General features: G+C 43.0%; 1 protein-coding gene across 1 annotated transcript in view; it reads left to right on the top strand.

Moving 5' to 3' along the window:
- The window catches only part of AFF1 (AF4/FMR2 family member 1), a 75204-nt gene that overhangs the window by 17429 nt on the left and 30130 nt on the right, over window positions 1-27645 (top strand). The window contains exons 2-3 of the mRNA XM_032685253.1: window positions 7027-7147; window positions 7666-8664. Of these exons, the coding sequence (XP_032541144.1) occupies window positions 7027-7147; window positions 7666-8664 (1120 nt within the window). The remainder of the gene's footprint in view (window positions 1-7026; window positions 7148-7665; window positions 8665-27645) is intronic.

Genomic DNA, 27645 nt, shown 5'->3' with positions numbered 1-27645 from the left:
GACTGTGTCTGACCTTTAAATCTATAAAAACGAGAAAAGGTCATTTCTGAGGGAATCGTGGGTGACTCAGAGTCCCCACTCTGTCCGAGCAGGATCTGCTCAGCAGGGAATGCTGCTTCTCCATACAAATGGGTTCTCAGACAAAGCCAGGATGCAGCATGCTGTCAGAGGGATCTGTGTGTACCAGCTGAGCTTGACCAGATTGGTCCTGGGTCTGGGAGCTCTCTGTGGGAGCACCTCTGGAGGCGCTTGGGGCTGTGTGAAAATGTTTGCTCAGCTGTGCAATAGAGGAGTTTAGCTGTGTTAGTGGCAGACCGAAGCCTCCCATTTTGACAGAGAGAGTGAAGTTTAGAATAACTCGTTTTTCACTGTCACCACTGCAAAGTAAACCCAGTCATTTGAGGAAGTGTCTATCTGTGTCCCGACAAGGCCAACTTTTTGATCCTTGCTGATGAAGTGAGAAGATATGTGGATGGGCTGCTCTTGCCTGCAAAAATTGCTCATATGTAAGCTCAGTCTTGTCACGGTTGAGTCACTGCAATCAAGGCTGCTTGGTGTGCAGCTGTGAAGGGGCTCTCCAAACGTGGGGAACTAGTCCTGCACTCAGGTTCCATCCTACACTGCACTTCCAGAGCTGCACCGTCAGTGCTGCAGACAAGGGGCAGGAACTTTGAATCTTTCTGTGCATACCCAGTTACTGAAATAGCACTAGAGTTGTAAGTCTTTACTCACCTACCCAAAAAGACACACATGCAGGCCTTCAGGGCTGAAAGGCAGACCACTCACTTGGCTCAGGGAAATCTGGAGATGTGTGCCTGATGAATTAGACTGCTGTATACAGGCAAAGTGGTCAGGATTTTTCATTGCACATACCTGGTGATTTAAATTTTTCACATTTCCTCCTTTGCCTGCCACATCTAGAACAAAGCCTTAAATTCATCAACTCCTTGTCTGCTTTCCTTGTAATTACACTTCACACAATCACACCTTCTTAAAAGCCCTCCTAGTATATTTGCATTTAGATGGAGAATGACAGCTTTCCTGTTCTCCTCTAACTTTTATAATTAACACCTTTTCTGACAACATTCTATTAACGTCAAGGTACATGGGGAGGGGCTGAAAGCCTGTGTTTCTTTAGACTTCATTTCTGCAGCATCAAAAGTGAAGAAACTACCATTTGGTTTGTTCAGGTGCTTCAGCTACAGCAACGTAGTTAAGTGCTGTATAATTGTTATGTTTTTCCACATTTTCTAAGTTACTGTTAAGTGAGGCTGGACATCAGCATGAGCTCCTGCTTTTTACTGTGAGCATCTTTCTGCTAACAGACTGTTTGTGTGCTGTATTCTGACCTCTTGGGGGCTCACCATTTGGGGAGGGGGCCATTTGTGTTTCTTACTCATCATGAGGCTTTCCTGCCTCTGGCAATCAAAAGCCCGTTTAGTATGATATTGCTATATTGGCTTTTATTTACAACTAAGTAAAAGACAGATTTTAAACATTTCAGTTCATGAAGTAAAGTAAAAGTCGTAAACTTTTCACTTGTTTGCCTTTTTTGAGTAGGCATAAAGGTGCCTACTTTAAAGGCATAAAGTAGACATACTACTGTCAATTATTTGCATCTTTAGAAAAGTCTTTTTGCTCTTTTGAGACCTCAGTGCTTTGTGGACCATAGGCTGAGAAATCTTGGGGTGTGTTTTCAAGTGCATAGCCGTTTAGGGTTTTTAGGCAGAAGTCTGTGAAGGATTTGTCATGTTTGAAGAACATCTGAGAGTTCCCAATTCCTGCCAAAGTCACTGGGCGCTGCAGGGACTCAGTTCTTCTCAGGAAACCTTTGGGCTTACTTCTGGGAACTGCTTGAAGATGAAAGGCCTATTGATGCTGAAAGGAAGCAAAAACCTTCTAATGGCTGAGTACTGAATATAATTTTAAACTTGGCAACAGTGGTAGGAAACAAATAAGTAAGAATTTGAACCCAAAGATTACCATAGGAGAGGCTGAGTGAGAAGATGATTAATGTTACAAAAGTAGAGCTGCCTTTTTTTTTTTTTTTTCTGGCCAAAGCTAACTTAGCTTCTACTTAAGCAAACTGGCAATTCCCTTCTGCCTGTTGTAACATCCTAGCCTTCTCTACTTCAATTTTTTGGTGTAACCTAGAGGTCTGTGTATTTAAAACATAGGAAGAGGTGTATTCAGGATCATTTTTCCATATGCTTTGAAGGAAAGGTTGCAGCAGTTCTGCATTTTCTTGGAACATTATTTGTGATGAAAAATATTTGACTGGAAGTTTTTTAAAATCATTGTGGATAAACAGGTGGTCTGTGAGGCTTTGATCTCTTACTCAGTGGGTCTAATGCTGCTCTCATACAGTCAATAGTCAGGGCTGGATAGACTCAGTGAGTTAAAGGAGCTAGAGGAAGCAAAATCTTGTCAAGCAAATTCAATTCATATTTCTTCAGTGTAAAGATGTTTATTTTTGGGAAGCATCTATCAAGGCTGATTGATGATGATACAGAAAATAATTGACTAACCATACCATCTGTTGCACTTCTGCCTTATGTTTCTATTTTATCATTTGTGTATGTTGAATCTGTGTATCTTCTGCAAAATAGTATTTGATGTGAAACAAATTTTAAAAATTTAGCAAGTCACAACCTGACAATGTTTCCATAAAGGAAAGGAAGCAAAGGTTGGGGCAACACATTTTTGATGCTGTTTGGTGTTAACCATAATGTTGTCCTTTCATCTGCTTCTCTTAGTCACTGTCAGGCTCACTGTTCAGGTGATACAGTGTGAGAGCTGAGCACAGTTGTGATGCTCAGTAACTTTCTGTGCCATGCCATTATCCATGCTTCTTTTCAAGCTGATAGGCTGAAAATTTAATCTTTGTAGATTTGTAGGCTATATAAATTGGTGGTCATTCTTCCATAGAGACTTTAAGAGCAGCAGAATTGGGATGCTGTGGCGAGGCTGTTATGGTGCATCCATGATTTCTGTTTAACTGGTTTTGGGGACAATATGTCTTGCCTTAAACAAGAATACTTCTCTCAGTCATGAGAAGTGTGGATCAGCAGTTTCTCATGATAAAAAATGAATCAATTTTAATGACAAAACAGTTCCAATAAATTTGTGATTTCCTGCAGTTGTACTCAAATGTTGTCTCTGTGTTTCAGAGGAAAAGGTTCTGTGCGTTGAGAAGGAAGTGAGTGTGTTTGTGTATTTGCTTTGTAGCCTTTCTCCACCCCCCTTCCCTGCTCCTGGATAATTCCTTTTGGCAGCACTAGATCTTTGCAATTAAAGCAGATTTTTATTTTCATTTTGTTTTCATGTGGAGAACACACAGGACAGGAGAGGCAGAATTTCTTTCTGCACCAGTCTATTTTTTTAAAATGTTGTCATGGGCTGGATTGTCACATAGCAGCATTTGAAACTCCGTAGTAAGGATTGGCATGTCACTGAGAGTGATTTCAGAGCACGCTGATATTCTCATGGCTTCTGTTACAGACCCAAGTCTGGATGGTGATGTGGGTCAGGGTGTGTGCTTTCCTGAACTTTCTGAACCAAATTTCTTTATTACAGCCTGGGAGTATTTTACTGTTTCAGTCTGTAGCAAGGCATGATCTGTTTTGTTTTTTTTTTTTTTTTTGCTGTAGAGGAGGTTTGTGCATGTGTCCCCTAGCTCCCAGGCTCCAATATGCTTTGTGTGTTGGTGCTAAGCTTCAAGGTCTGGTTTCCCAAGGCATTTTTGCAAATCAGTAAGAGTTTGGAGGTGGGTTTGGTTATGAGGCTTTGAGGTTTTTTGAGATCCCATTCTAGGAAAGCCTAAATATCAAAGTGGCTAGTCTGGAGAGGTTCCTGAAGAACAGAAGCTGGGGTTTGCCCTGCAGCTTTGGCAGTAGGGGGACTGGGGCTCTGTCTGTGCCTGCACAAGGGATGGTTTGCTGGAGCCAAGCAGGCGGTGTCTCTGCACAGGTTTCCTCTGCTGGCGCCTGGCTGGTCATGGAGACCTCCTCTCCTCTTGGCACAGGTCCCTGCAGGGCCTGAGCTGACCGTGGTTCTCCAGGGCTTTCTGCCTGGCTTCCTAACGCTGTGACCTTAGGGTAGCTGTTGAGTTTTACGAGTTGCACTGTAGCCCAGGATTTCAAAATCTTTGAAGAGCATGTTGACAAATGCCCTCAATGGCCGGGTTAATGGTGGGCAGGAATGGTGTTTCCACAGGTGTTGAGAGTAGGATATCGACAGGCTTATATTAAAGAAGTGGGCATTTCAGTAGACAGCAGACTCTTCTTCTCTGAATTTGGAATACCATCTAGTGCAATAAAACCTATTTTTTAAAAAAAAATAAAAGCCCCTGAAGTATGAGACGAGACAGCATGCGTGGAAACATGGCACCTACATGACAAAATGGAATTGAAATGAGTTTTAGCTCTTGTTTTCAGGTAGTTTAAGGTCTTGTCTGTAAATTAAAGGAGGGAGGGCTGCTGATCTCAACTGCATGATCAAGTAAGTAGCTACTCAGTGTTTCTTCCCTTATCCTTCTGCTTTTAAAACTGCAGCTCCTTCTGTTCAATGAAGCTGGAGGAAACTATTGAACAAAAATAGCTTTGATCCAATTCAGACAGGGAGGCAGAGGGTGGATGAGGAACCTGAACAGGAAAGGGGAGGGGAATGACCCCTCTCCTGGCTGCACGGGCAGCCAGCTGTGCATGGCCAGCAGCCTGGGCCACTAGTCACCGTGAGGGCATGAGGTGGTCTGCAGTGGTACCAAGGCATGACTAACCTTGCCAAGTAGTGCCCTGTAGTCCTGTGTGTGTGTGAGCACCCACGTCCACCAGGCTGCTCTGGAACAGGCACCTTTGTCTTCACTTAAATCTGCAGGAACTGGCATTATGGCAAAAAAGTGGTGTCCCTTCCCCTTGCCTCTGTCCCTCCCCTCTCTCTCCCTTCTCACACTCTTTAGAAAGAATTTATTGCTGGGAAGACAGCTTGGGGTCAAGGAAGGTTCAGGGAAAGAAAAGGCCTTTAGAGGTATTACAGCTGCTGTTTTTGCAGCAAGAGGCATGCAAGTTGTTTTACATTCAGTGTTCGGGTAAGTATAGGAAACACAGCTACTTCTCACTGTAAATATTATCGTTGCAAGAAGCTCAAGTGGTTTAGGGTTTTCCTTTTGTTTGAACGTGATCAGAGCCCCTGAGCAAAACAGCTTGATTGCTCTGAATTTGGATGCTTGCCAACCTAGAAATAGAAGGACATCCATAATCCCCATGGACATAGGACACTGTTCAAGTAGAAGGCAATTTTCAGGGTCATAATATGTGGCCTGGCTTTCACTTAAAAAAATGCATTCACTTAAATCTTTTGCAAGCATACAGTAGTAGATACAGCCAAGATTGCTTCTAGTTTGCCTTATAATTCCTCCTAAGTTTTTGTCTTCTGTGGTTGGCATCTCCCACACCTGACTGCACAAAGCTTTCCTGGCACACACAGGGCAACCGACCAACTAACTGCTTATAGATAGGAAATTGCTCACATTCAAAATGACATCAGATGCAGAGGGGAAATGCTTCTATTACATAGTTTGTAACAGAAGGATTATGTATATTGACTGAAGCAATGGTCTGTGATTCCCGTTTGGGATTTTTTTTGTTTGTTCCTTTTTTTTTTGTTTTGTTTTTATTGTAGATTTTTTAAATTGTTTGCATTGTTTGCAGAAGTGGGTACATGGATCTTACTGTACACTTCTGTTTTGCTATATTTGGAAACAGTTCAGCATTAGCAAAGTTGGAAACTATGTTAAATGTGAACAATCTAACCCCTGAATATGTTTTTCTGTTTTAGTGGTACAAGTACATCCTGGCTGCAGTTCCATATATAGAAATTTACCATCAGACAGCATCATTTTCCAGAGCTCCCATTGATCGGGAAACTCCCTCTGTAGCAGTCAGACCTCTGCTATAGCAAAGCCAGTCCTCTGCCTTTCCTTTAGGGATGATCAAATTTTCAGGAGCTGATTATTGGTGTAATATTTGGGAAAATGTCACTGGTGGGGAAGACAAGGCTCTTCACTTGCAAACTCAGGCACTTGAGAAGATGAGTGTATGAAGAATAATATTGGAATTGTGTGTATACAGTAGACTGTGCAGTGGAGTAGACATAGGAGACGAGAGAGATACCTGCATCCACTATGCCTGTGTGCTTTTTCTTCCCCAGTGTCTCTAAAGATTAGAGCAAGAGATTCCTGTGGTTTGCAGTAGTATTTTAAAGACAAGGTGTAGTTGAAAGGATCTGGTTTTCTGTGAAGTCATTCTGCTGCGCCCATGACATGGCTTTATTGGTGTTTTGATGTGGGGCTGGTGGAATTGAGTGCATGCAGATGTGACTGAGAAGGAACAGGGGGGTTTGACCTTGTGTTTTCTGAATTTCTGATACCTTTTTTCTAAATAAGTTTACATGATTGCTTTAAATGCAAGTACATGGCTTTCCAGGTAAGCAGCTTTTCAGATGTCCATGTGAAGTGGAGAGTGAGTTTTCGAGCCTGTACATTGCCAAGTTGTATTGCCTTGTTTTTTGCCAAGTAGGCAAAAAATCTTTGAAAGTGGCAACATCTTCAAAACAGTGGATTCTCTTTTACTCTTGGATGACAAATTGGGGTAAAAGTCTGAAGGAAAACAGGAATGGTGGTTTTTCACATCAATCATTGCAAGCGGGATCTGCCAGCTCATGTGCTTATCACGCCCATTGACTCAATTTGTTTCACAATTAAATGGGTAGATAGTTTTTCTTCTCGAAGGATGCTATCAAGAGAAGAAATCACTGAGAATGTGACACTTGTGTGTCACATTACTGTGTTGTGCAGCAAATACCTGACATAACTGATTTGTCAGCTGTAACCACTCTGTGAATTACAAAATTACTTTCATTCTGGACATACACCGTTATCTGAAAACCAGGGTTTCTGCACAAAGTAGGCACTTGTTGATAACACTAGTGTACAGTGTTAGTCACCCTTTCTTTCTTTCCTTCCTAAAGCTTGTGCAACGAGGACAGAAACTTGCTGCGTATTCGAGAGAGAGAGAGACGGAGTCAGGAGGTTCTAGAGAAGAAAGACCAGTTCTCAAAGAAGATTCCTCTCTTTGCAGAACCCTACAAGGTAATAGTAGGGGGGCATGGGGTGGAAGGAGAGGAGGAAGAAGGGTTGGGGGGGAAGAGGAGAGCTGTGTCTTCTGCATGGGGTGTAGCAGACTTGAGCATGGTACAGGCGAACAGAACATCTTCCCATCTGCTGAACTTCAGTTCCTCAGAGGATGTGCTTAAAGCTCTGCTGGCTGTGCAAGAGCACGTGGACTTGGGGTTGGCCTCCTTTGAGGGAGAATGCTCAGGAGCAGCTTGGCTGCCTGTCTGTCTTCAGATGTGCTTATAAAAAATGGATCCGATGTTAGTGTTCCTGAAGGCTGCAGGTGCACCTGCAAGCTTGGCTTGGAATAATTGATAGTGGCTACAGGAGTCCTATTTGCTTTGGAGAGATTTACAGGATCAAGATAAGCTTGCAGGTGCATCACTCGTGGTGATGTGTAGGGATTAAGTTAAGATCCTGAAGAACTGTCTCTTCTTGACCTGGATCTCTTGGGGTGTTTTTGAAATTTCCACTTCTTTGTTCTTCTGTTGCAGACTAATAAAGAAGATGAGTTGTCAAGCCGAATTCAGAACATGCTGGGCAATTATGAGGAGGTCAAGGAGTTCATGAGCAACAAATCCTGTCAGAATCTCATAGGAATTCCGAAAAGTGTTGTTCCTCTGATCCCACCAGGACAGCCTGACTGCCCATACTTTCCTGGAAAGACCAGCCATACGTTACCATCTTCATTCCAGCACCCACCCCGCCGTCCACCCGTGGGACCTATGGTTGTAGCACCTCGACCTCCAAGCCACTCCATTCACTACCAAAAGGCACAATCAGGAACAGAACCAGCTTCAGGTTTGCACACCAAGAGTCGCAGCTTATCCAACAGTGGGAGCCAAGGTCAAGGACGCAATCGTGGTGGCCGGGAAAGTCAGGCAGGTTTTCAGCACAGTCAGAATGACAAGCCTGGGGATGGTGAAGGTCGTGCTCATGAACTGCAGGCCTCCCCTTTGCCACTTTCCCCATTACTGCCATGTTTGTTGTCTTCTCCAGTGGCACCCCTGTCACCTCTACATTCCAGCCAACATATCAATTCCAGGTCACAGAACAGCAGCAAAAGTCATGGGCCGACTTACAGTCAAACAAAATCATCTCAGGACCTAGTGACAGGATCACAGGAGAAGGAAAGTCGGGACAGCTCAGCCGTTACCTTGACCAGCACCGCTCAGCCTTCCTCTCAGACTTTTCCCCCATCTTTGACATCAAAAGCCAGTGCAATGCAGCAGAAGCCAACTGCCTATGTCAGACCCATGGATGGCCAAGATCAGGCACCATTTGAATCCCTGGAGCTCAAACCTCTCATGGAGGAATACCACGAAGGACCTAATGAAGATCTCTTGGATTTGAAGGCAAAAGTCAAAGCTGAATTATCCAAATTGGAAACCCCTTCTGAGCCCAAGGAAGAATCCAATGAAGATATCTCAGATTTGAAGGCAAAAGCCAAAGCTGAACTATCCAAATTGGAGACCCCTTCAAAGCCCGTAGAGGTAAGTGCAGTTGTTGGGGGTCTCTGTTGCCAGCAGGATAACTTCAGCTCTGGGAGAACAGGTCATCGAACAGCAGCAACTGCCAGAAGCAATGACAGCTGTACATGCACGACCCTGTTTAGAAGGTGCATTTTGAGGTTGGCTTTTGATGAGCTGGGTGAGATAGCATCCTGTTTGGATGGTGGAAACAATGCTTTCTATGATTCTTCAGTGGATCCTTCCATTTTCTCAGTGAGGCTGCAGCAGGTTTTATGGTTTGAGAGACTATGATTTTTGTTTTCCTCTAAGGCTTATTGAAAAAGAAGGGGGAAATGATGCAGTGAGAAGGTCAAGTGGCGATGCAGTTAGTACAGGCAGAGTGTCAGTATTCAATCTGAGTCCTAGTGGGTGGAGGCCCCAAATCCTCACTGAATACTGAGACAGCAAACTGTGCAGCAAGGTCTGCAGTCACCTAGGACTGTGAACACCACAGGATTCTTCTCAGTAAGTTCGTAAGATTTCTCTTGTAGACCCATGGGAAAGTATGAATTGCTCTTTTCCGGGTTGAGCCATTTCAGTTGGTACAGCAAGGCTGAGGACAGGGTTTGCAGATCAAGAGATGCAGTTCAAAACACATCACTGTTGCTGTTGTACTATTTAAATGTCCTTGACAGAGGGAAGAAAACTTTGGAGAAGATGCTATTTTTTAAATTTTTTTTTTTTTTGTATCTTGAGTTGATTAGAGGTTATGGGCAGTGAGTGGCAGAGACTGGCACAGTTGAGCTGTGTTCTATTAGTCTGTTGTGGCTTTCACTTGAGAGAAAAAGAAAAGGACAGTGGACAGAGTGGTTGGGAAGGCTTTTCTGAAGATTTCCCAAAGCATCTGTCACCGGCATTCCTATATTTGGGCCCTGCTGGGAAGTCCTGTAGTTTCACTAGGAGCCAGGTGTATCGTTTAGGAGACTATTAGGAAATATGAGGGGAAAGGGATGTCTGGAACTATATTTCCTTCTTAACCAGACAGTTAAGACATGCTTCTTTCCTTTATAATTATTTTGATACAGTAAGATTCTGTATTGTAGTCCATTTGTTTTTGCTGACCCCAAGACCACCTCTCTGATTTTGTCCTGTGTGATGGAGGCAGAAGCCTTGACTGGTAAAGCAGTGGGAGAGGAGGAGCAGTGCTGATGTACATATGCTGTCCAGCAAACACAGCTCTTTTTCCTGTGCCCTTTGAAGCCTAGTGTGAGCTGTGCCAAGGGACCAGCACATTGCCCTTGCCTGCCTTGTGACTTGGTCTCCTGTGAGCTCAAGGGTACTTGGTTCCCTGGTATTTTTTTGGGGTTTTACTCTGCTCATCCTTCAGCATTGAGATTATTGCTCTGCCCTATGGGATATGGGATCCCACAGTGCTGACCTAAAGCAGCGGGGCCAGAAGAGCTACAAAGATATTTTGCCACCTTTGTAATGAAGAGTGTGGGTAAAGTCTGCTTTTCATGGAAAAGGGTGTGGATCAGCTACAAATGGCTGTAGGCAATATCTTGTGGAAAATGAGAGGAAACGATCAAAACTACATAGTTGAGAAGTTGTTAATTTTTTTTTTCATGCTGAGAGATTTTATTTGCTTCCAAATAGGTTTGGCATTGCACATCACAGCTCAAAACAGGAAGTTCACTGAGGTCTGCATTTCCTTATTTGCCTGACCAGATATTTCACTCCTGGGGGAGAAGTGAAACAGTGCGGGGCATCATCTTCTGCATTATCTTATTGTCTCATCTGCATTATTGTCTGTTTCTCTTTTCCCATACTTCTCCTGTCATCTCATGTATCTCTGATTTAACATGAATTTCATTAGGGTGATGTTAGCTATGATGCTGTGTGCAGAATGAAACTTCTTTCTCACTTTCCATTGAGCACATGAGTCGGAGGCCAAATGCCCATGAAAATTCTACAGCTGCCAGTGCATGAGTAGCATTACTCATGCTCCTTCTGTTAGATCTGTGGCAAAGTAAGAACAGAATAAAAAGGGAATTGAAGATAATACAAAAAAAGTTTTTGCATAACTCAGGACCCTGTATTTAATTATAAGCCTAGTCCATTTTGAAGCAGATAGATGAACCTTTTTGTGGATATGCTGAATGATACTGCTTTGATCTAGGGATCTTTAGGCTGTGGCCCCTGACAGTTTTCTGTGCATAGGCATTTTGGATAATGGCTCTGTAAGCCCTTGTGAAAAATTCATTACTTCATTTTCTGCTTATTTCAGTCTTTTCATTGTCACATTTGCTTAATTCTGTTTGGTCTTAATGATCAACATCTATTTGATAATACAGTCCCTCCAGTGCTGAAGCCTGGAGAGGGAGGAGGAGGAGGAACAAACAGTGAGGTTGCAGCCCTGGCTGTGTGCCCTGTGTGCTGCGTGTACAGTTCAGGGGTGGTGACTGGGGAGCAGGGCTGGGCTGGTTTGCTTTTAGGAAACATCCTGTGAGGGCTGCTGCACACAGGTGAAAGATTCACCCAAAGAAAGGATCTTGAGAAGGCTGACTTGGGGTCCTTTGGCTGAAAGGTCGTCTTGTTTAGTTTTTGGTGAAACAGAAGCTGCTGGGAGTCTCCTGCTCTGCAATGACCCTGACAGTGAATAGGTCTAGACTAGCAGAAATTCTGCTGTTCTTCTCTCCTCCTCCCAGCAACTGGGAGCATGGCTTTACACATTTTATTTAAACTGTTTGGCCCCAGTTTACTGAACAGCCACATGCCAAATCTGGTTCTTCCCATCATCTCCCTTGACATGACTTAAGAAAGCCATTTCCTCAACCACATATGTGTTGGCTAATTGAATTTCTGAGGCTTGTTTCACCTGCAGCTGTGAATACGTTATGGACAGCTTCTGCTCATGGGAACACTGAAAAGTTAAGCCTTCCAGCCCAAATAGACACACAGTTCCACTGTAGAGTGAATTAATCCACAGAGGATAACCATGCAGTGACTCACGTTGCATTTGCATAAAGAAACTGAACAGCTCTTTCCACTCTTTCCCAAATCAAAACCTTCACTTTCAAATGTCATCCCAGTCTCTTTAAGGCATCTTTCCAAATTTATTGTGAGTCTTAAAAATATAGCACGTGTTAAGAAGCTTACATGTACCCCTTGTCTTCATGTGCCAGGTTTTACCTCTTCCCCCAGCACCTAAACAAAGATGCTTTTAAAGCTATTCTCTCTTCCCATGTCTTTAGGAGACCTGCAGCAGCAACAGAGACCCTTGTATTTCCCCCACTGACATGGTCTGTGATGTGTGAAAGGGAATTGGCTTGACAGCAGGGCCAAGAAGCAGTGAGGCTCCTTTGAGAGAGATGTTTGTAAATCCTCAAGTATTATTAAGGGCAGAGTGTCTGGAGGAATGTACAGCCCTTGATGCTTACTGAAGGTTTGGCTTTGTTTTCCTGGCAATTTTGTAAATGTTAGGGCATAGCTCTTTTTACCTCATGTAATGAGGCCTCACTGGACTCTCCTGCCTGTGAACCAGGAAGCAAATAGGGAAACAGCCAATTTAAAGTATGAAAATGACAAAAAGAAGGAACAATGAAGAGGCTCAGATGTGTTAAGCCTTTTTGGTAACACTGTATTATCCTTGAAGCACAGGGTACACACAAAGATCTTTGTGTTCAAATTGGGATTGCTGTCATTTGAGCTCTGTTCCCCTCAGTAAACATTTATGAATGGTCACCCATTAAAACATGGTTGTTATATAGTATATGTAATGACTAAATACCTACAAAGAAGTTTGGATGACAAATATAAAAAGTCCATTCTAGTAAGTAATTTTTCACTGACTTCTCTCCATGGCAACTGAGCTTTTCTACTGGCAGGAGTTGTCAGACAGGTGAACCCTGTAGTGTAGAAATAAATATATTGTTTCAATCCAGCATCCTTTTGAAATGAAAATCTTTAAAGACAAATATATAGCACTCTTGGCCTTACATAATGAATACACAGTATTTAATATTAGTCTGTTGTTATCTTTCTACCAACCTCATGTATATTTCTCATTTACTGAGTAGAAGGGAGATTGTGCTTTTTTCCCCTCTCCCCTCTGTATTCCTTTTTCTGATTTATTTTTTTTCCTTGCTTTGCACCAAGACAGGTAAAAAGGTGTTACTTCTGTGTCTCCCCTTCTACCCTTTTTATAATCAGAAGAACCTTATGTGATTGGAGGTTTCCATGCTTCACCACAAGCATTAATTTGTCTCTCTGTTGGTGCGTGACTTAAAGTAGATCAAACATGAATGAGAATTGTTACTTTTTCTGACTGTTTTGGTTAAGAAAAGTTAAAAACCAGAAAAAGTAAACCTCAACTTTACTATAAGGGCTGAAACTGAGCTATCTGATTTTCAGTAAACGTCCCTAACAACTTGTATGTAAATAGCCAAAGCTGTGCAGTCCGAGGCCTTTCTCAGAACCCTTGGGCATTGTGGTGTGAGCTGAAATGAATTGCAATCAGAGAAAGGTTAACTGTGGGATTCTCTGCTGCTTGTTGTAATACCAAGCACCCAAAGACATATCCTTTTACTTGAGTCTTCTCCATGGTCCTTTTTGGCTCTCAGAAGTGAAAGCCGTTTTTCCCCTCAGTCTCTGTAGCAGCTGGATTGCAGATACATCCAGAGGCAATGACCCTCGTCACTGCTCCTTGGGGTGGTTGCATAGACTACAGGCAATTTAGGGGTTGACAGAGGTTATGAGGTCAGGATTGCACACAGCTTTTGCATTTTTAGATATGTAAACAGATTCTGGCTCCTCTTGTTTTCTGTCACTTGATGTGCATGCAGTATCTTAAGAGAAATCACAGTCAATCCCAGGTGACAGGAGAGAATTGTATGGCAGTGCTGGGTTTTGTTAGGTTTTTTTTTTTTTTTTTTTTGTCTAAACCAAGCCAGAGCATGCAGGTGTAGTTATGTAAACAGAAAAAGCTACTTGTTTTATTTGATTTAATAGGTAAATCCCACTGGATGCAAAGGAGGTTTTTCCCTTGTGTGCCTCTCCTTTGGAAGTAGCCACACATTTTATCCAGGCTGGAAATAAACCAGCAATAAAATGCCAAAACAGCTCTAATAGCTCACACGAAACATCCTCCACCAACCTGTTTGTAGATTTTTGAAACTCTCCGCACTGCTTCTTGCACAAGTGGAAAGTGCCAAAGGGACAGATGTTGCCAATTTGAACTGTACAGGGGGAAGGCAAATATTGCTAAGCAACGGAGTGCTTGAGAGAGCATTTTTCGGAGAGGAGCCAAGGGAGTTATGCCTGGGAGCACTTGCAGCTTCTCATGGCTCGGCGCGAGGGAAGAGATTAAAAGTTCTTTCCTGTCAGGGCTGACGCCGCCAGCACAAAAGACACCATAACCTATTGACACTGATTAGGGCTGACAAGGGAATGTATGAAAACAGGAAATCTCCCCTGCCATGTAGGAGGGCAGCAAGACATGTTCACGGAGGTAAGTGCACCAGGCAGACGTGGCACTGAGCTGCCTGTGCCAGGGCGGTGTCAGGAGCTGGCTTCGGCGGGAGGAGGTGAAACCCAGGCAGGCGCTGAGCACCGAGGGCCAGTGGGGGCCTTGTCGGGGTCCGGCTTTCACATGTGACTGGGAGCAGGTTGCTGAAGGATGGGCTGGTAGGGAGAGGGGGCTGTTTCCAGTGAGTCTTGTAATTGCAGGCTGCCTCACGTAAATGGAGTTAACTTCTCCAGTTATTGAAGGATGAAAGATCTTATAAACAAGGCGAGTCTTAAAACATCTGTCTGTGGTTGTGCTCCTCCCTGGCCAAGCAGCACTTCATAGCTAAGTGGCAGCCTGGAGGTCTTTCCTCTGGTGGTCCTGAATGCCACTGGAGATGTTTCCTCAGAGAGTGAATCTGCCCATTTCAAGCCTCTGAATTATTCTGGCAGTAGACTCATAGTGTCTTGTTCAAAAGATGTACTTTCAGGATTGAAACACAGATTTGTTGTCTTACATTGGTCTTTGCATTAATAATCTCCTAATGCTATTTTGAGCACCTCTGGTCTTTGATCTGATTCTTTACATTGTTTGAGTGAAGGAAAATGGTTAGCACATGCTTTGTGTTGTATTTCTTACTTCATGGGAGTTTTTACTGGCTACCAGTGAACCTCAGCGGAAGTGGCATTTTGCAGCTTAGGGATGCTCCATAGGAATAGTCTGCATCAGCACGGTGATGTCAGTTATGACAAGTCTGGTGGTACTTCTCCTGCTTCTTGGGCACTGATCACAGCACTCTTGCCCCATATGGTGCTGCAGCAAGAAGTTGCTACACTCAAGTATTGGTCAGCTCTCTGGTTTTCAATGAGCCTTGAGGGGAGAAAAGTTTCCCTGCTGTTTGTGTGAGCTGGTACAGTCCTGCATCACAGAAGGGCTTCCTTTTCTTCCCTGGTAGGGCATAAGATTGCCAGAGCTCGCCAAAGCTTGACATACCAATATGTATAGTTTTTGAAATGAATTCAGCAAGTAGTGGTATTCTTGCCCTGGCATAACATAGTCTGTTTTCTCTCAGTTATGTCTTTCCTACTTGTTTCCTTGCGTGGTTATTCCATACTTTGCAGTTTCAGGTCTCATTTTTTTATTTTCTCTGGTGTCTAACAAGGTTGCTCTCTGAATTATCTTTAACATCCTTTTCCCTCCCAAGATTTAGATGCCAGTTTTCATCTTCATAATGATGAACATATATTACTTAAACAATAAAATAGTCCTTTATTGTTTTAAGCAGCAGAATATTTTAATTCTCAGTTGTAAAAGGTGATACTCCTAACTTTTTGATCACCTGCTTTTCAACACACCGATTTCTCTTCTAAGCAGCATTAGCAGTGCTACACTTACTTGCCAATTTGTTCCATTGGTCAAATGGTTCATAAAATGTCATTTGATATTGAGGCCCTCTTTTTGCGTGCAGTCAGGTGTAGCAAATAGTGCGAGACGTGATCTTGGCAGTCCATCGTGCTCCCAGCAAAAGGTCCGGGTGCATTTCCCAGAGAGGCTCTGCCGTCTGCTCAGCTGCCTTTGCATATATCCAACCTCCTGGGAAACAAACTGCAGCTGACATGACTTTGTGTTTGTTTCAGACACCACAAGGGCTTGATGCTGGAAAGTGTCCTCTGCCCCCCCCCTTCCCCCCAGCTACCTTCATCTAATAAAAGGCATTACTGCCTTCTGTGAGACCTGCTTCTCCAGGATATTGAATTCAATCGGTTTGGCCTTTCTGCCCATTCTTCAGATGGAGCTTTTCTGGAATCAAAGGAGGAAGGAACAAGTGTGATGTTTGCTTTGGCTGCTAAGGAAATAGAGCTCAATAGTACTTGGCTTGTGGACTAATTTTTAACCGGTTATGAAACTTGACCTAAACTCTCATTACTTACAGAAACTCCAGTTTGGGTGACTTGTACAAATGTGCACTTTCCTTTGAAGTTAAATAGTAACTATTGCCATTCAATACATTACCATATAGCTTAGATTATGCCAAAGTCAGAAATATTGTCTTGGCTGGCTTGTTAAGATGAATTCAAAAGAAAAATGTGTCCATTAAACCAAAAAAACCCCAACAAACCACCTTAAAGTTTTCAGATCTCTATTTTGCTGCTTGAATTTAGAAAGAATAGCGACAATATACCAATAGTTGCTTTTTCCTTTCCTTGGGAGATGTCAAGAAATTTAAGTTTCTGTATTAGCATAATTTTGAGAGAACTTATGCCTCTTGAATCAGAGCCTAAATTCAAATGTTTGATTTAAGGCACTTTTGAATTGAATAAACAAAGCACCCCCAAAGGGAAAAGTGAGTGAGCACTTCCCCATGATTTTTCAGGCTAACTGCTGCTGTATGTGTTTACAAGTATTTTTCTGTGTCTCTAGAGTGAGCCCACTGGCACAGTGACAGAAAACCTTTTACAAGTCTATTGTAAAATAAACAATGTGCGGAACAATTTCATGTTAACACTGTGGTATATATTTCTTCTAAAGGTTGTATTTTTTTAACATGGTAGAAAAACACTGGTTTTTTTAAATATGCTTTGTGAACATTGCATTTTGAATAGCAGTGGCATATGAAGAATGGTTTGGGAAGATGTAGGGAGAATTGATGTAACAGCAGACAAAGTCCATGTCAGATTCAGATCCTGCCAACCTACTCCTTCTTATACAGGGAATACTTTGGTTTCTTTCATCAGCCTGTCAGCTCACTGCTGTGCAGACCAAGTTGTAATTCAGACCTGGTTGAACACCATCTGTTCACTAAAGGTGAAAGGTGTGGTATATTCAGCCTAAACGTTTTCACTTGAAGCAAGCGTTTTACTAAAGGTGCTCATGGCTGTCACGTTGCTTGTCTGTTTGCAGTTTTGCTTTGTTAATCCTTGGCTGGATGCGCTGAAGGAATATCATCCTTGCTTCGCCAGTGCAGGGGACAGGCTGACCTCTCTTGCCTCCTTGGTGTGCTGCACTGCAGAGCAGGGTCAGCTCCGTTCCTGCCCCTCTGTGCTAATACAGCGTTCGTGTTACCACAGTAAGACTGCGCCTGTTTCCATAATGAAAGCAAGAGGAGAAGCAGTGTGGTATTTATGTTTCTGTTTGCTATGGTAGCAGTAACCCCTCGGGCATGTCCTACCCTTTCCTTAGACGTTTCCTTAGACATTTCCTCGGAGCCTTCTGTGGTGCACATGTAGGGAAATGCTTGTCCAGCTTTCAGGAGTTTGGGGATTGCATGCGAAACTATTGTGATGTAAAGACTTTGCCTGAGAGGTCATAAATTGCAGTATGCAAAGGTGCTGAGCCCAATCCGTCATATGGCTACAAATTATAAAGCTGCCTGCTCACATCCCTGAGTATTTTAAACGGTTTGAGTATTTGCCATTGGTTCATGGTAACTTTTTGCACAAATAACAGCATGTCTCGGTTTAATGAGACTGAAGTGTTTTGCTAAGGAGGATGAGTTATGAGGAAGACCAAACTCCTCCCTCTAAGCAATTGTAAATCCGAAATTAAGTGGCTCCAATGTTCTGCATTGTAATTGATCCAGAAGCAGCAAGTTTTCCAGCCATATCAAAAGCCTTCATTCCCAACTGCTCGTACAATAAAGATCCTCCTTCACTGGCAGTCTTCAAAAGAAGATGCACTGAATACAAAGAAAATATTGAGACAAACAGCAGGAGTATCACAAAAAGAGCAATTCCAGTGTTAGCCATGGCAAAAGAAAGACCAAGAATGCCACGACCCAGAATAGCATTGCTCAGATTAAATACTGACATTTCAAAGGAAGTAGTACCCGGAGTTTCATATTTCTTCTTTCCAAAATTGAAGTCGAGCAAGAAATGTTGGTTTTTCTGGATCAATATCTGCATAGTGGCTCTTCATGGCAGACGGCTTAGTGGGGTACAAGTAGCTGAAGTCGTCGCTGTTGGAGCTGGAGCTGTCCTCGTCGAGGGAGATGTTGAACTTGCCCATCTCCTTGCTGCTCACGCTGGCAGGGCTGCTCTTGTCCTTGCCGGCTGAACTCGCTGCGCCTGCCAACACAGGAGTGGAGGAGGGAGAGGGCAATCTCCTCCCCAAAAAGTTTCTCTGCGGGTGGGTCAAACCTCTCCGATGAAATGCGACCAGGTCCGGGCTGGGGGCAGAACAGGGCGCAAGAAAACAGAGGCAAGCCGTGGCCAGAAAACAGCCAGATGACCAGGCTGAAAACAGAGTGAATCTCCGACCCCTCAAACACACACCTTGCCTGAGTTAAGGCAAAACTGAAGTGACCCGTTTCCGAGGAGAGAAGAAAAAAAAAACCTCATCACCCCTCCCCACAGTTTTTAGGAGGACCATCAGCTTGGAATGCAGGCCTGCTAGTTAGTTCTTTTGTGTGGATCTATCACCCAAGGCAAACCACCCTCCCCCATTCAACATCTTTCTTTTACGGTGAGGCAGGGGAAAGAAAAATTCCCTGCTTGGTTTTTAAGAATAAGTAAACCTACAGGCTGGGGGCAGAGTGGCTGGAGAGCAGCCAGGCAGAAAGGGACCTGGGAGTTTGGATTGACAGGAAGCTGAACAGGAGCCAGCAGTGTGCCTAGGTGGCCAAGAAGGCCAATGGCATCCTGGCCTGGATCAGGAACAGTGTGGCCAGCAGGACCAGGGAAGTGATTCTTCCCCTGTACTCAGCGCTGGTGAGGCCACACCTGGAGTAGTGTGTCCAGTTCTGGGCCCCTCAGTTCAGGAAGGATATTGAGGTGCTGGAGCAGGTCCAGAGAAGAGCAACGAGGCTGGTGAAGGGACTGGAGCACAAGTCCTATGAGGAGAGGCTGAGGGAGCTGGGGTTGTCCAGCCTGGAGAAGAGGAGGCTCAGGGGAGACCTCATCACTCTCTACAACTCCCCGAAAGGAGGTTGTAGCCAGGTGGAGGTTGGTCTCTTCTCCCAGACAGCTATCAGCAAGACAAGAGGGCATGGTCTTAAGCTGTGCCAGGGGAGGTTTAGGTTGGATATTAGGAAAATTTTTACAGAGAGAGTTGTCAGACATTGGAATGGGCTGCCCAGGGAAGTCGTGGATTCTCCATCTCTGGAGGTTTTTAAGATGAGACTGGATGTGGCACTTAGTGCCATGGCAGTGTTGGATCAAGGGTTGGACTTGATGATCTCGGAGGTCCCTTCTAACCCAGCAGATTCTATGATTCTATGACACAAAGTCATTTGAGCAATTACGTATGAAGTAAAGTATAGGCAGTGAAACAGTAATACACAAAATCTTGAAGTGAGCTTAGTCTTCTCCAGTTTATTGCCCCAAAGCTGCTTCAGGAAAAGGTGCAGAAAGCTTTTTTTCTCAGGCAGAGGTTAGTTGGTGTCTTGGTGCTTCTTGTAGCCATCTCCCCTTGTTTGGATTTTAATTATAAGCCATTCAGACAGTATGTTAAATAAGCAAAAAAGCTGCTTCTCCCCTCCAGATTATACAAACAAGGAAAGAAACAGTGAACTGATCCTCTCTCATCCTCTCAGCATTGCTTTGTTTTCTGACAGCCTTTTGAGCCTGGGAGGCTTGTGGCCCATAGCCATCCTATTACACTTGGCTGAGAAGAATCAATTCTCTAATGCCAGCCAGGTATGTTAGTTCAGCACCTCCTGCTTCACTTAGCTACAGATGAAAATTGTATGTGACACCTCTGGAGTGCCTAAGCCTGACCATAAAGAATTTCTGGGACTTGGGAAACACTGCAGACTTTAATGCAGAGTTTTGGGGATGATAAAATGTTTTTTAAGGAAGGTCACGTTGTGAATCATAAGAGAGGCAGGTGTCTTCTATATTGATTTTAAATACTAATTGTAGACAGGTAGATCTAGGCAGAGCATGAGCAAAGCAGGTCCTAGGAGGCTGTGTCCAGCCCTGGCCTCTGCACCCACCTGGCAAACAAGCTGTGGGTGCTGTGGATTTTTTGCTGAGTGCGCAAAGCTGTGAGGACAGGATGAAAGGGTCTGTGTGTTCAGATGAGTAGTAACAAACATCTCCTAGGAACAGGCCTTGTCAACCTTGGACACTGCTTTTACAGCCAAAAGTTTAAGTTGAAAAAGAAGTTTTAAGTTTCAACACTTAGTTTTGTGTACTGAAAAGAGTGACCAGGTAACTGGTGGATAGGACTTCCTCTGCCTTCCTATTGTCTTTGGCAAGATAAGGGAGCTTTCCAAGAGACTTGTCCAATATTTTGTCTCCAGAAGGATAACTTTCATCTGTGTATACATGGTGATAATAATAAGGCACTTGGCTGTCCCAACCACGAAACATAAAAACTAGAAATAGTCTTTTTGCATTTAGGTCTGTTGTAAAACAATGGCGAAAGTTGCCTTTGCAAGCAAAAGGATATCCTGCTATTTTTTTTCCGCACAGGTTAAGCTCCTTGGTTTGGAAGCATTTAAAAATATTTTTTTCAGTTTTCATTAAGGTTTAAAAATAGCACCTAGGCTCTTTCTGAGTTAAGAACTTTTTGGGGATTTGGGTTTTTTTTTGGTGTTTTCTTCTTTTTTCCCGTGGGAATACTATCCTTAGATCCACTAACAAGTATTCCTTTATTCACAACCCTCCCACTTGCCTTCTGCTTTGATGCACTGCTCCTCGTGGCTGATGCTTTCTAGCTCCCCTCCAAGTTGTGTGGTTTGTCCCAGGCAGCAGCACAGAGTTGGGCCGGGTGCTGGACTGGGACTGGTGATACTGCTCCAGGCTCCAACCTGCCTCTTCAATTCCTTTATTTTCCACATTTTTATTTGCAGTGGTGGTAATACAGGGAAGTGCTGTGAGGCACTGCACAGAGGATCCAGCTGGCTGAAAAACAGATGGACAAATAAAAGGTCTTGGTTCAGAAAAGCAGTCCTGTTAAGTATTAAAGCAGTGTGAGAGCCTGCATCTCCAAGTCTTGTTTACTGAGTCATTAAGAGGAGGTGCACCAATTGCCATCACCATCATAAATCTAACTCAGCTTGCTTTCCGAGAGGAAAGTGGTGTTTGGAAAGAGAAAACATTTCTGAGAGATGGCAGCACTTAATTATTGTCTGAGGTGATCCCCAGAACCACAGGATGCCTCTCATCACCAAAACCCCCAATTCCCTTGATGTTCTTAACAAATGTAGTTATTGTTTTCTTATCTTTCGTTTTATCAGCTGCAGGGACCAGCTTTTTTCTGGAGTAGGCTAGGAGTCAGGCTACTCAAATTGCAGTGAGTTAGTATTGGAAATGAGAATACCCGAAATTGTGGCTTGCTGCTTACTCAAATGCTTTTCATACTTATATTCAACACTTAAATTGAAAGATACCTTGTGTTTGTTCTGCAGGGAACAAGAGGGACACAGCCTCAGCCTTTTATTGGCACAATACTTAGAGATTCATATTAAGCTGTATTAAAAATTATTTACAGGAGATACTTTAAGGGGAGAGTAGGTAAGAAAGTTTTGTAGAATCAGGGGGTCTAAATTAGATTTTTGAGAGCTACTATACAGATGGTAATTGCAATGGGGAGGTGCTTTTGTGTGGAAGTTCTTTATGTAGAACAATTTGCTAGTGAAATAATCAGCCTTGGCTAGAGTCCTGATCTGCATGGCTATATTCAGGTGATTCTGCACTTAATTTTCGTGTTTCGTTTGTTTTGATTTCACTTATATTATTATTAGATGAAGGCTAACAAGAGATGCACAAATTTCTTTCAGCAGCTCAAGATTTGTAAAGAATCCTTCATTAAAACATATCAACAGTCTGTTCCCCCAGGGCGCAAACCCCTTTGCTACTTCAGTCAAAGAAAGACAAAATAGTGATTTGTTTTTCTTAGACTGTTTGAACACAAGGAGGCCCCTGCATTTATTTTTAGATTGAGCAAAATAATCCATCTCAGAGTCAGAAAAGCGTGTAAAATCTTTAAAGAATGTTTTATTTCCTCCAGGCATCCACGCAGGAACAGGACAGTACAACCATTGTTTGCTGAGTATTTTGATGTAAAATGCTTAAATTGCCAGGATCATTCAGTGTCAGCTGAAGAAAGTTCTTGGGAATGGTTTGATTTGTTTTCAAACCTGTGACAAGAGTGGTGACAGGCTGGAGCTGCTGTCTTCTCTCATGAACTGGGCTCTGGGTCGATGCTGGGGCAGAAGCGGGAGAGTGCCTGGTGGTGTGGCATTTTTTTTTTGTGGAGTAACTTCAGCACTGCCTTGGAAAAAGAGAGGAGTGGACTCAAATGGGTTAAGTGTGCTTGTGAAACTGTCCACAGGGAACCTGGCTACATGCGAGCTGCTGCTTAAACCCTGGTGCCCACAGAGGACCTGAAATAGCACCCAGAGAAATTATTTTAGAGGGCTCCCGTGGACTTTGAGACTGGTGGATTGGATTTGTAGTCTACAATGAAGTCTTGTGATTTCAAGCAGGCAGCATAAACACAAATGTGAAAACAAATGTATTTATAGTGTAACTTCTAAGATTTTGTCTTGCTAGATGAGGCAGAGTCCTTCCATACACTTCTGTGGTGCCTCAGCATTGTTTTAGTTTTTATGCTTTGTATAAAGCAAAATGCATAAATAGGCTTTGTTTTTCATGAAACGTAGAAGTGAAACTTGGTGCTGTAAGCAATGTCAAGCAGATCTACTTTAGCTTTGCTTTGATTTGCTGGAATTATTCCAATCTCACTCCATTAGGTTGAAGAACTAATTCGGTGAGAGGGGAGACACAGGACGTATTTCTTGTTTCTGCCCATCCTTCATAGCTAACCCCATCCAGCTGGCTACCTGAAACTAGCAGGAAGCCTGAACATGTGCATCCCCAAATGTATATTTTTTACAGCTGCTGCAGTATGTGGTATCTTGTTCCTACTCTCCACAAAGATAATCTGATACAAGGTTTTTATAAAATTTCAGTTTTCCATTTCAGTTTTCTTTGTGTTTAATTTTCTCTTTTTGTCCCTCTGTATTCTACTTCCTTATGTGTTTTTTGTTGTGGTTGTCATGTTGTTGTTGAAATGGGGTAAGCTTTCTTCTTCTGTGCTAAAAGTGGTGTGTCTAGTGGTAATTTTTAACCTCCTCTGAAAATTAATCCTGCTGAGAAAATTGCCTTCCCTTCTCACGGATTTGTCAGCTTCTCTGACACCAGCTTCCTGAATTTCCTGCAACAGCTCAAGCTGCTGTTAGAGGGACTCTGCTGCCAAATAGTGCTTGTACATTATTTTACAGTAGTAATGAGAAATGGCCATTAAAATCTGTAGCTATAATTTATGAAGCCAGTCATTAAAGACATATTGAGCTCTGTACAATTTGAGATTTTAAAAAAATGACACATAGAAAGATTTCATGACTAAAGTCCTTTTGTATTGTATATTTCTGGAATAAACATTTTTTAGCTTAATACAAAAATAGCACCAAGGAAAACCTAAATATATGCAAATATTTCCATACTTGTATGGGAGGGAAGTGTGAAGTCAGGGAAGGGATGGTTTAATCCTTAAAATACAGCTTGTTTTGAAGTGTTTGCACATCTTTAATCTGATTTGTTATTGACTTAATTTAAAGCTCACAGGCAGCAGTACAAAGTCTTACACATCTCAGTTTTAGCTCAGACTCCATATTTTTCCTTTCAGGAGTCCTAATAATTTTTGCATGCAGTTTAAAAATGAAACAAACAAAAACCCCAATCCCTACAACTTCTGGACCTGAAAGAAATTAGAAAAAAAATCTTGTGTTGACTGCCTGCCTGCATCTCTCTTACTTGACACAATTTTGCTGCTTTTGTTTGCCCTTCATCACTGTCCTTGTTGCCCCTGTGTAGTCAGTTCTCCAGTGGTTTGGAGGGGTCTTTTTTATTGCAGCAGCTGTGATAGCAATATTTTCCCTTTGTATGTTCTTGCAAAACAACACTTGCTTACAGATGCAGGTGACATATTTGAATCATTTTGATTTTCAGGTATGTGTGTTTTGGGTTAACCACGTGCCCTTTGAGCCGGATTCTCCCGTTGCTCCCGAATCCTCGCAGCATTGCAGATGATGCAGGAATGAGGCAGACAAACTCCTGTGCTGCCCCAAGCTCTGGCTGTTCCTTCCCCACAGCCTGCTTGCTGTGCAGCCGGGATGCTGCCGCTCGGAGCTGCGGAGGGCGGAGCCCTGCGGAGCGCCTGGGGCTTGTTCTGTTCTGTTCCCAGCACTGTGGGCTCTGCAGCCCTGCAGCAGTGCACAGAGGAGCCAGCTGGCTTAAAAATCTCCGCTCCCTGTGTGTGGGCTCTTGCTCATCTCGATCCTCCACCAGGAACGTTGGTGCAGTGTTTGCTTTTGAGTTCATGTTGCTCCCACAAGCCAAGGAGCCCATCTGCAGGCAGGGAAGGTTGTCATGGTGGCAGGCAGTGGCTGTTTGGCTTCTTCCTCGGGAGGTGAACCAAGGTTCACCTGAGTGGTTGTTGGTGCCAGAGCTAAGAAAGTTGCGTTATTTTAAAAGGGCTGGATGCTGATAGATAGAACCTGTGGGTTGAAAATGAAAGTTTGGTTTTATGCCCCAGAGAGCTGTTCAGGTTACTAAGTTTCACCAGCATGCGCTTCAAAACCAAGTCATCACTTTCAGTTATTTTCAATCTGTTTAGCTACAAGCAATTAAAATACCCCTGATCCATAGTTTAGGGAAGCCAATGCCTTGGACTAGGTTAGTGCATGTGGGAAAATACAACATCATGACACACACTTCTGTGTGCTTTTTAGGGAAAAGATGATTTGCTGGTAGCAAAGTGTACGTTGATTGCACGGGAGGTTTTCTTTGTGTCTTTTTCATAATCTAAAATGCCAATTTAATAAAGTTTTAAAATTATTATTTTGAAGTATTGGGTATGCTCTAAGAGGCATTTCAGATTTACAAAATGCAAAGAATTGTAACATTTCTGTTTTGTGATATGGAACATTAAAACACTTTTGGCAGAGAATCTGCTTGGTTTCTGGTGTTCCTCAAAAAAGTGTGTGAAGACCTTTATGAATTTATGTGTTTGTTGATTAACAAGATGGTTTGAACTTCAAACTTTGGAAGCCTTTTTCAATACGTGGCAGATCATTATTGCATCCGTCATCAAGATTAGTGTAGAGGCTTGGTTAAAATAGGTCTTGTCTCTTTTGTTGGCTGGTTCATTTTGGAAACGTGCTCTCTGTGCGTGTGCATCTCACATCTCCCTATAGAACGGAGAAGATGGATTTTTAACTACGCAGAAATGCAGGTGCAAGGTTGCAGAATAAGTTAGCATGCTATCGCTAGCGTGACTTGTGTGCGAGGATGAGAATGCATCTAATATGCAAGATCTCCTCCTCCTCTGACTGGTTAAGCACAGATGGGTGAAGTGAGGACAAGGATGGTAGCTCTCAGTCTGATTTTTGTCCTCTGTTGTTTTCAAACTATCCCTTTGTGCATATGCAGTTTTGTGATCTTCGTTGCATTCAAGTGATAACAACTGTGAGGTTGACATGAAAAAATAAATTTAAAACTAGATATTTCTATTCAGATACATTAAACTGTAGTATTATAGGGGAAGCAGCTGTAAATGTGAATTTCTTTTCTTTTTTTTTAGCATGAGAGCAGGTGACCTTCTCTACTGATTGTTGCAGTGGCAAAGCTCTCATTAGGAAACAAAACTGCCAACAGAATGAAGGGCATGAAACTCGTAATTGGCTTTTCTCATCCTTGCTACACCACCTGCTTGGGTTTTCTTGGCTAATAACTCAATCTGAGATGAGGTTAAGAGCAGTAGCTGGCATACTTGAGCTACACACATACATTTCATGTTTTGATTAGGAGGTCCCAGGAGGCGTAGGAAATGCATGCACACTGTAGCTGCTCCTCACCTACACCTCCTGGATATCTGCAGGCACCAGTTTATTAACCTGAGATGAAGGAGGTGGAGAAGCAAGGGGCTTGTTTGTGCACAGGACATCAGATGGGCGGCTCCAAATGGGCTGTGACAGCAGAGGCATGCAGATAACAGAAATAAGCATTTGGGTGGAAATTACTGAGATGAGAAGGAACAGAAAGATCTGCAACACCTTAATGCTTGCCTGAGAGGCAGCCTGTATCCATTCCAGTTAATATCTCCTTCCAGACCTCCTGTCCTTATCTTTGCACACTCTACATGCTGTTACTGCCGCTGGCCTTGTTTGAGCCCGTACATCTCAGCAGTGCCATGCGGTGACTTCTGGAATAATGCATGGCCAACTCTCTCTAGGAGGTGATTTTTTTTGACATTCTGCTTAAAACTACTCTGCCACAGCCTCCTGATGAGGCAAGCTATTTAAAGACTAGAGAGAAAGCTTCAGCCCCCCACGCATGAGAGCCGTACGGTACTTCAGCTCCACTTGGCACATGTGGCAGAGTGGGATAAGGATGTGTGCTGTAATTTTTAATGGAATGTCTTTTAAAAAAGAAGCAACCTTAGAAGTTCTTCAACCCCATCTTCATTACAAAAAGAAAAAAAAAAAGGCACTGCTTATTCGTTGTAGTATCTAAGGCCCATGTATTATCATGGCCAGTGGGCCATCTCATTTGTGTGCCTAGTGATTCCTCAAGCAGTTTAGTCTGGTTTTGGATGATTCTTAATATCCTTATTTCCTCATTCTTCTCCCTAGCAGAGCTGAGCAAGTCTTGGGGCATGAGCAGAGCTATGTGCTTTTTTGTGGTTTTTTGGAATTGCTGATGAAGAGAGGATTTAGAAGCATTTCCGAGAGTTTCATCACGCAGTTGCTATGAAGCTGGAATTGAGTGCTGCTCAGATTTTAAATTGTTTTCTAAATTAAGAGCTCTCTCTCTTCTTTTGCGGGTATGTGCACCTGTGCATTTTTGCAAGCCTGTTGTACTAAAGACAGACTAATTCCTCATGGAACTTCTAGGGCTTCTTACATTTGTGTAGATGCTTGAAATTGTATTGGCCCCAGTCCTGAAGTCCTTTTCAGTTCATGATCAAAGTAGTAGGGAATCCTTCAGTGGCTGTTTTCCTTTTTTACTTTTAAATTAGGATTATTCTTAATATTATTAGTAATTAAATTAGTAGTATTGCTGCAGGGGGGGATAGCCATTACAGAATACAGCATCAGTTTTGCTGGGAACACTGGCTTTAAAAAGCCAAACCAAAAATCCAGAGACCCAGCAATTCTGGATGTCCTGTGATTGTGCTTGACCTCAACTAAAAGTGACATTTAGAGGTGCCTGTGTCATTCCTAAACTGAAAATGAGTCTGAATGTGGCATGAGGAAATCCTAGCTGGAGATTGTACAGATGTCAGTGTCAGACAGCAAATATGCACCAGGCTTAAATGGAGTTGTCTGTGGGGAGCACAGTACAATATTCCCAGTAAAGGCTGTAAAACTGGTAGTGGGGTTATACAGCCCCATGTAATATTTGGTCTCCTACACCCATAGTCCTCAGTAGAGCTGATCTCATTTCAGTGATTTCTTTGGCTTTATGGCTTTTTAACTCTTTTTGGAGCAGCAGTGTTATTTCTCCTTT

This window comes from Chiroxiphia lanceolata, chromosome 4, assembly GCF_009829145.1.
Source record: "Chiroxiphia lanceolata isolate bChiLan1 chromosome 4, bChiLan1.pri, whole genome shotgun sequence".
NCBI classification, from domain to species: domain Eukaryota; kingdom Metazoa; phylum Chordata; class Aves; order Passeriformes; family Pipridae; genus Chiroxiphia; species Chiroxiphia lanceolata.
The sequence above is the reverse complement of the archived record's forward strand: the minus strand, read 5'-3'. Positions and strand labels throughout refer to the sequence as shown.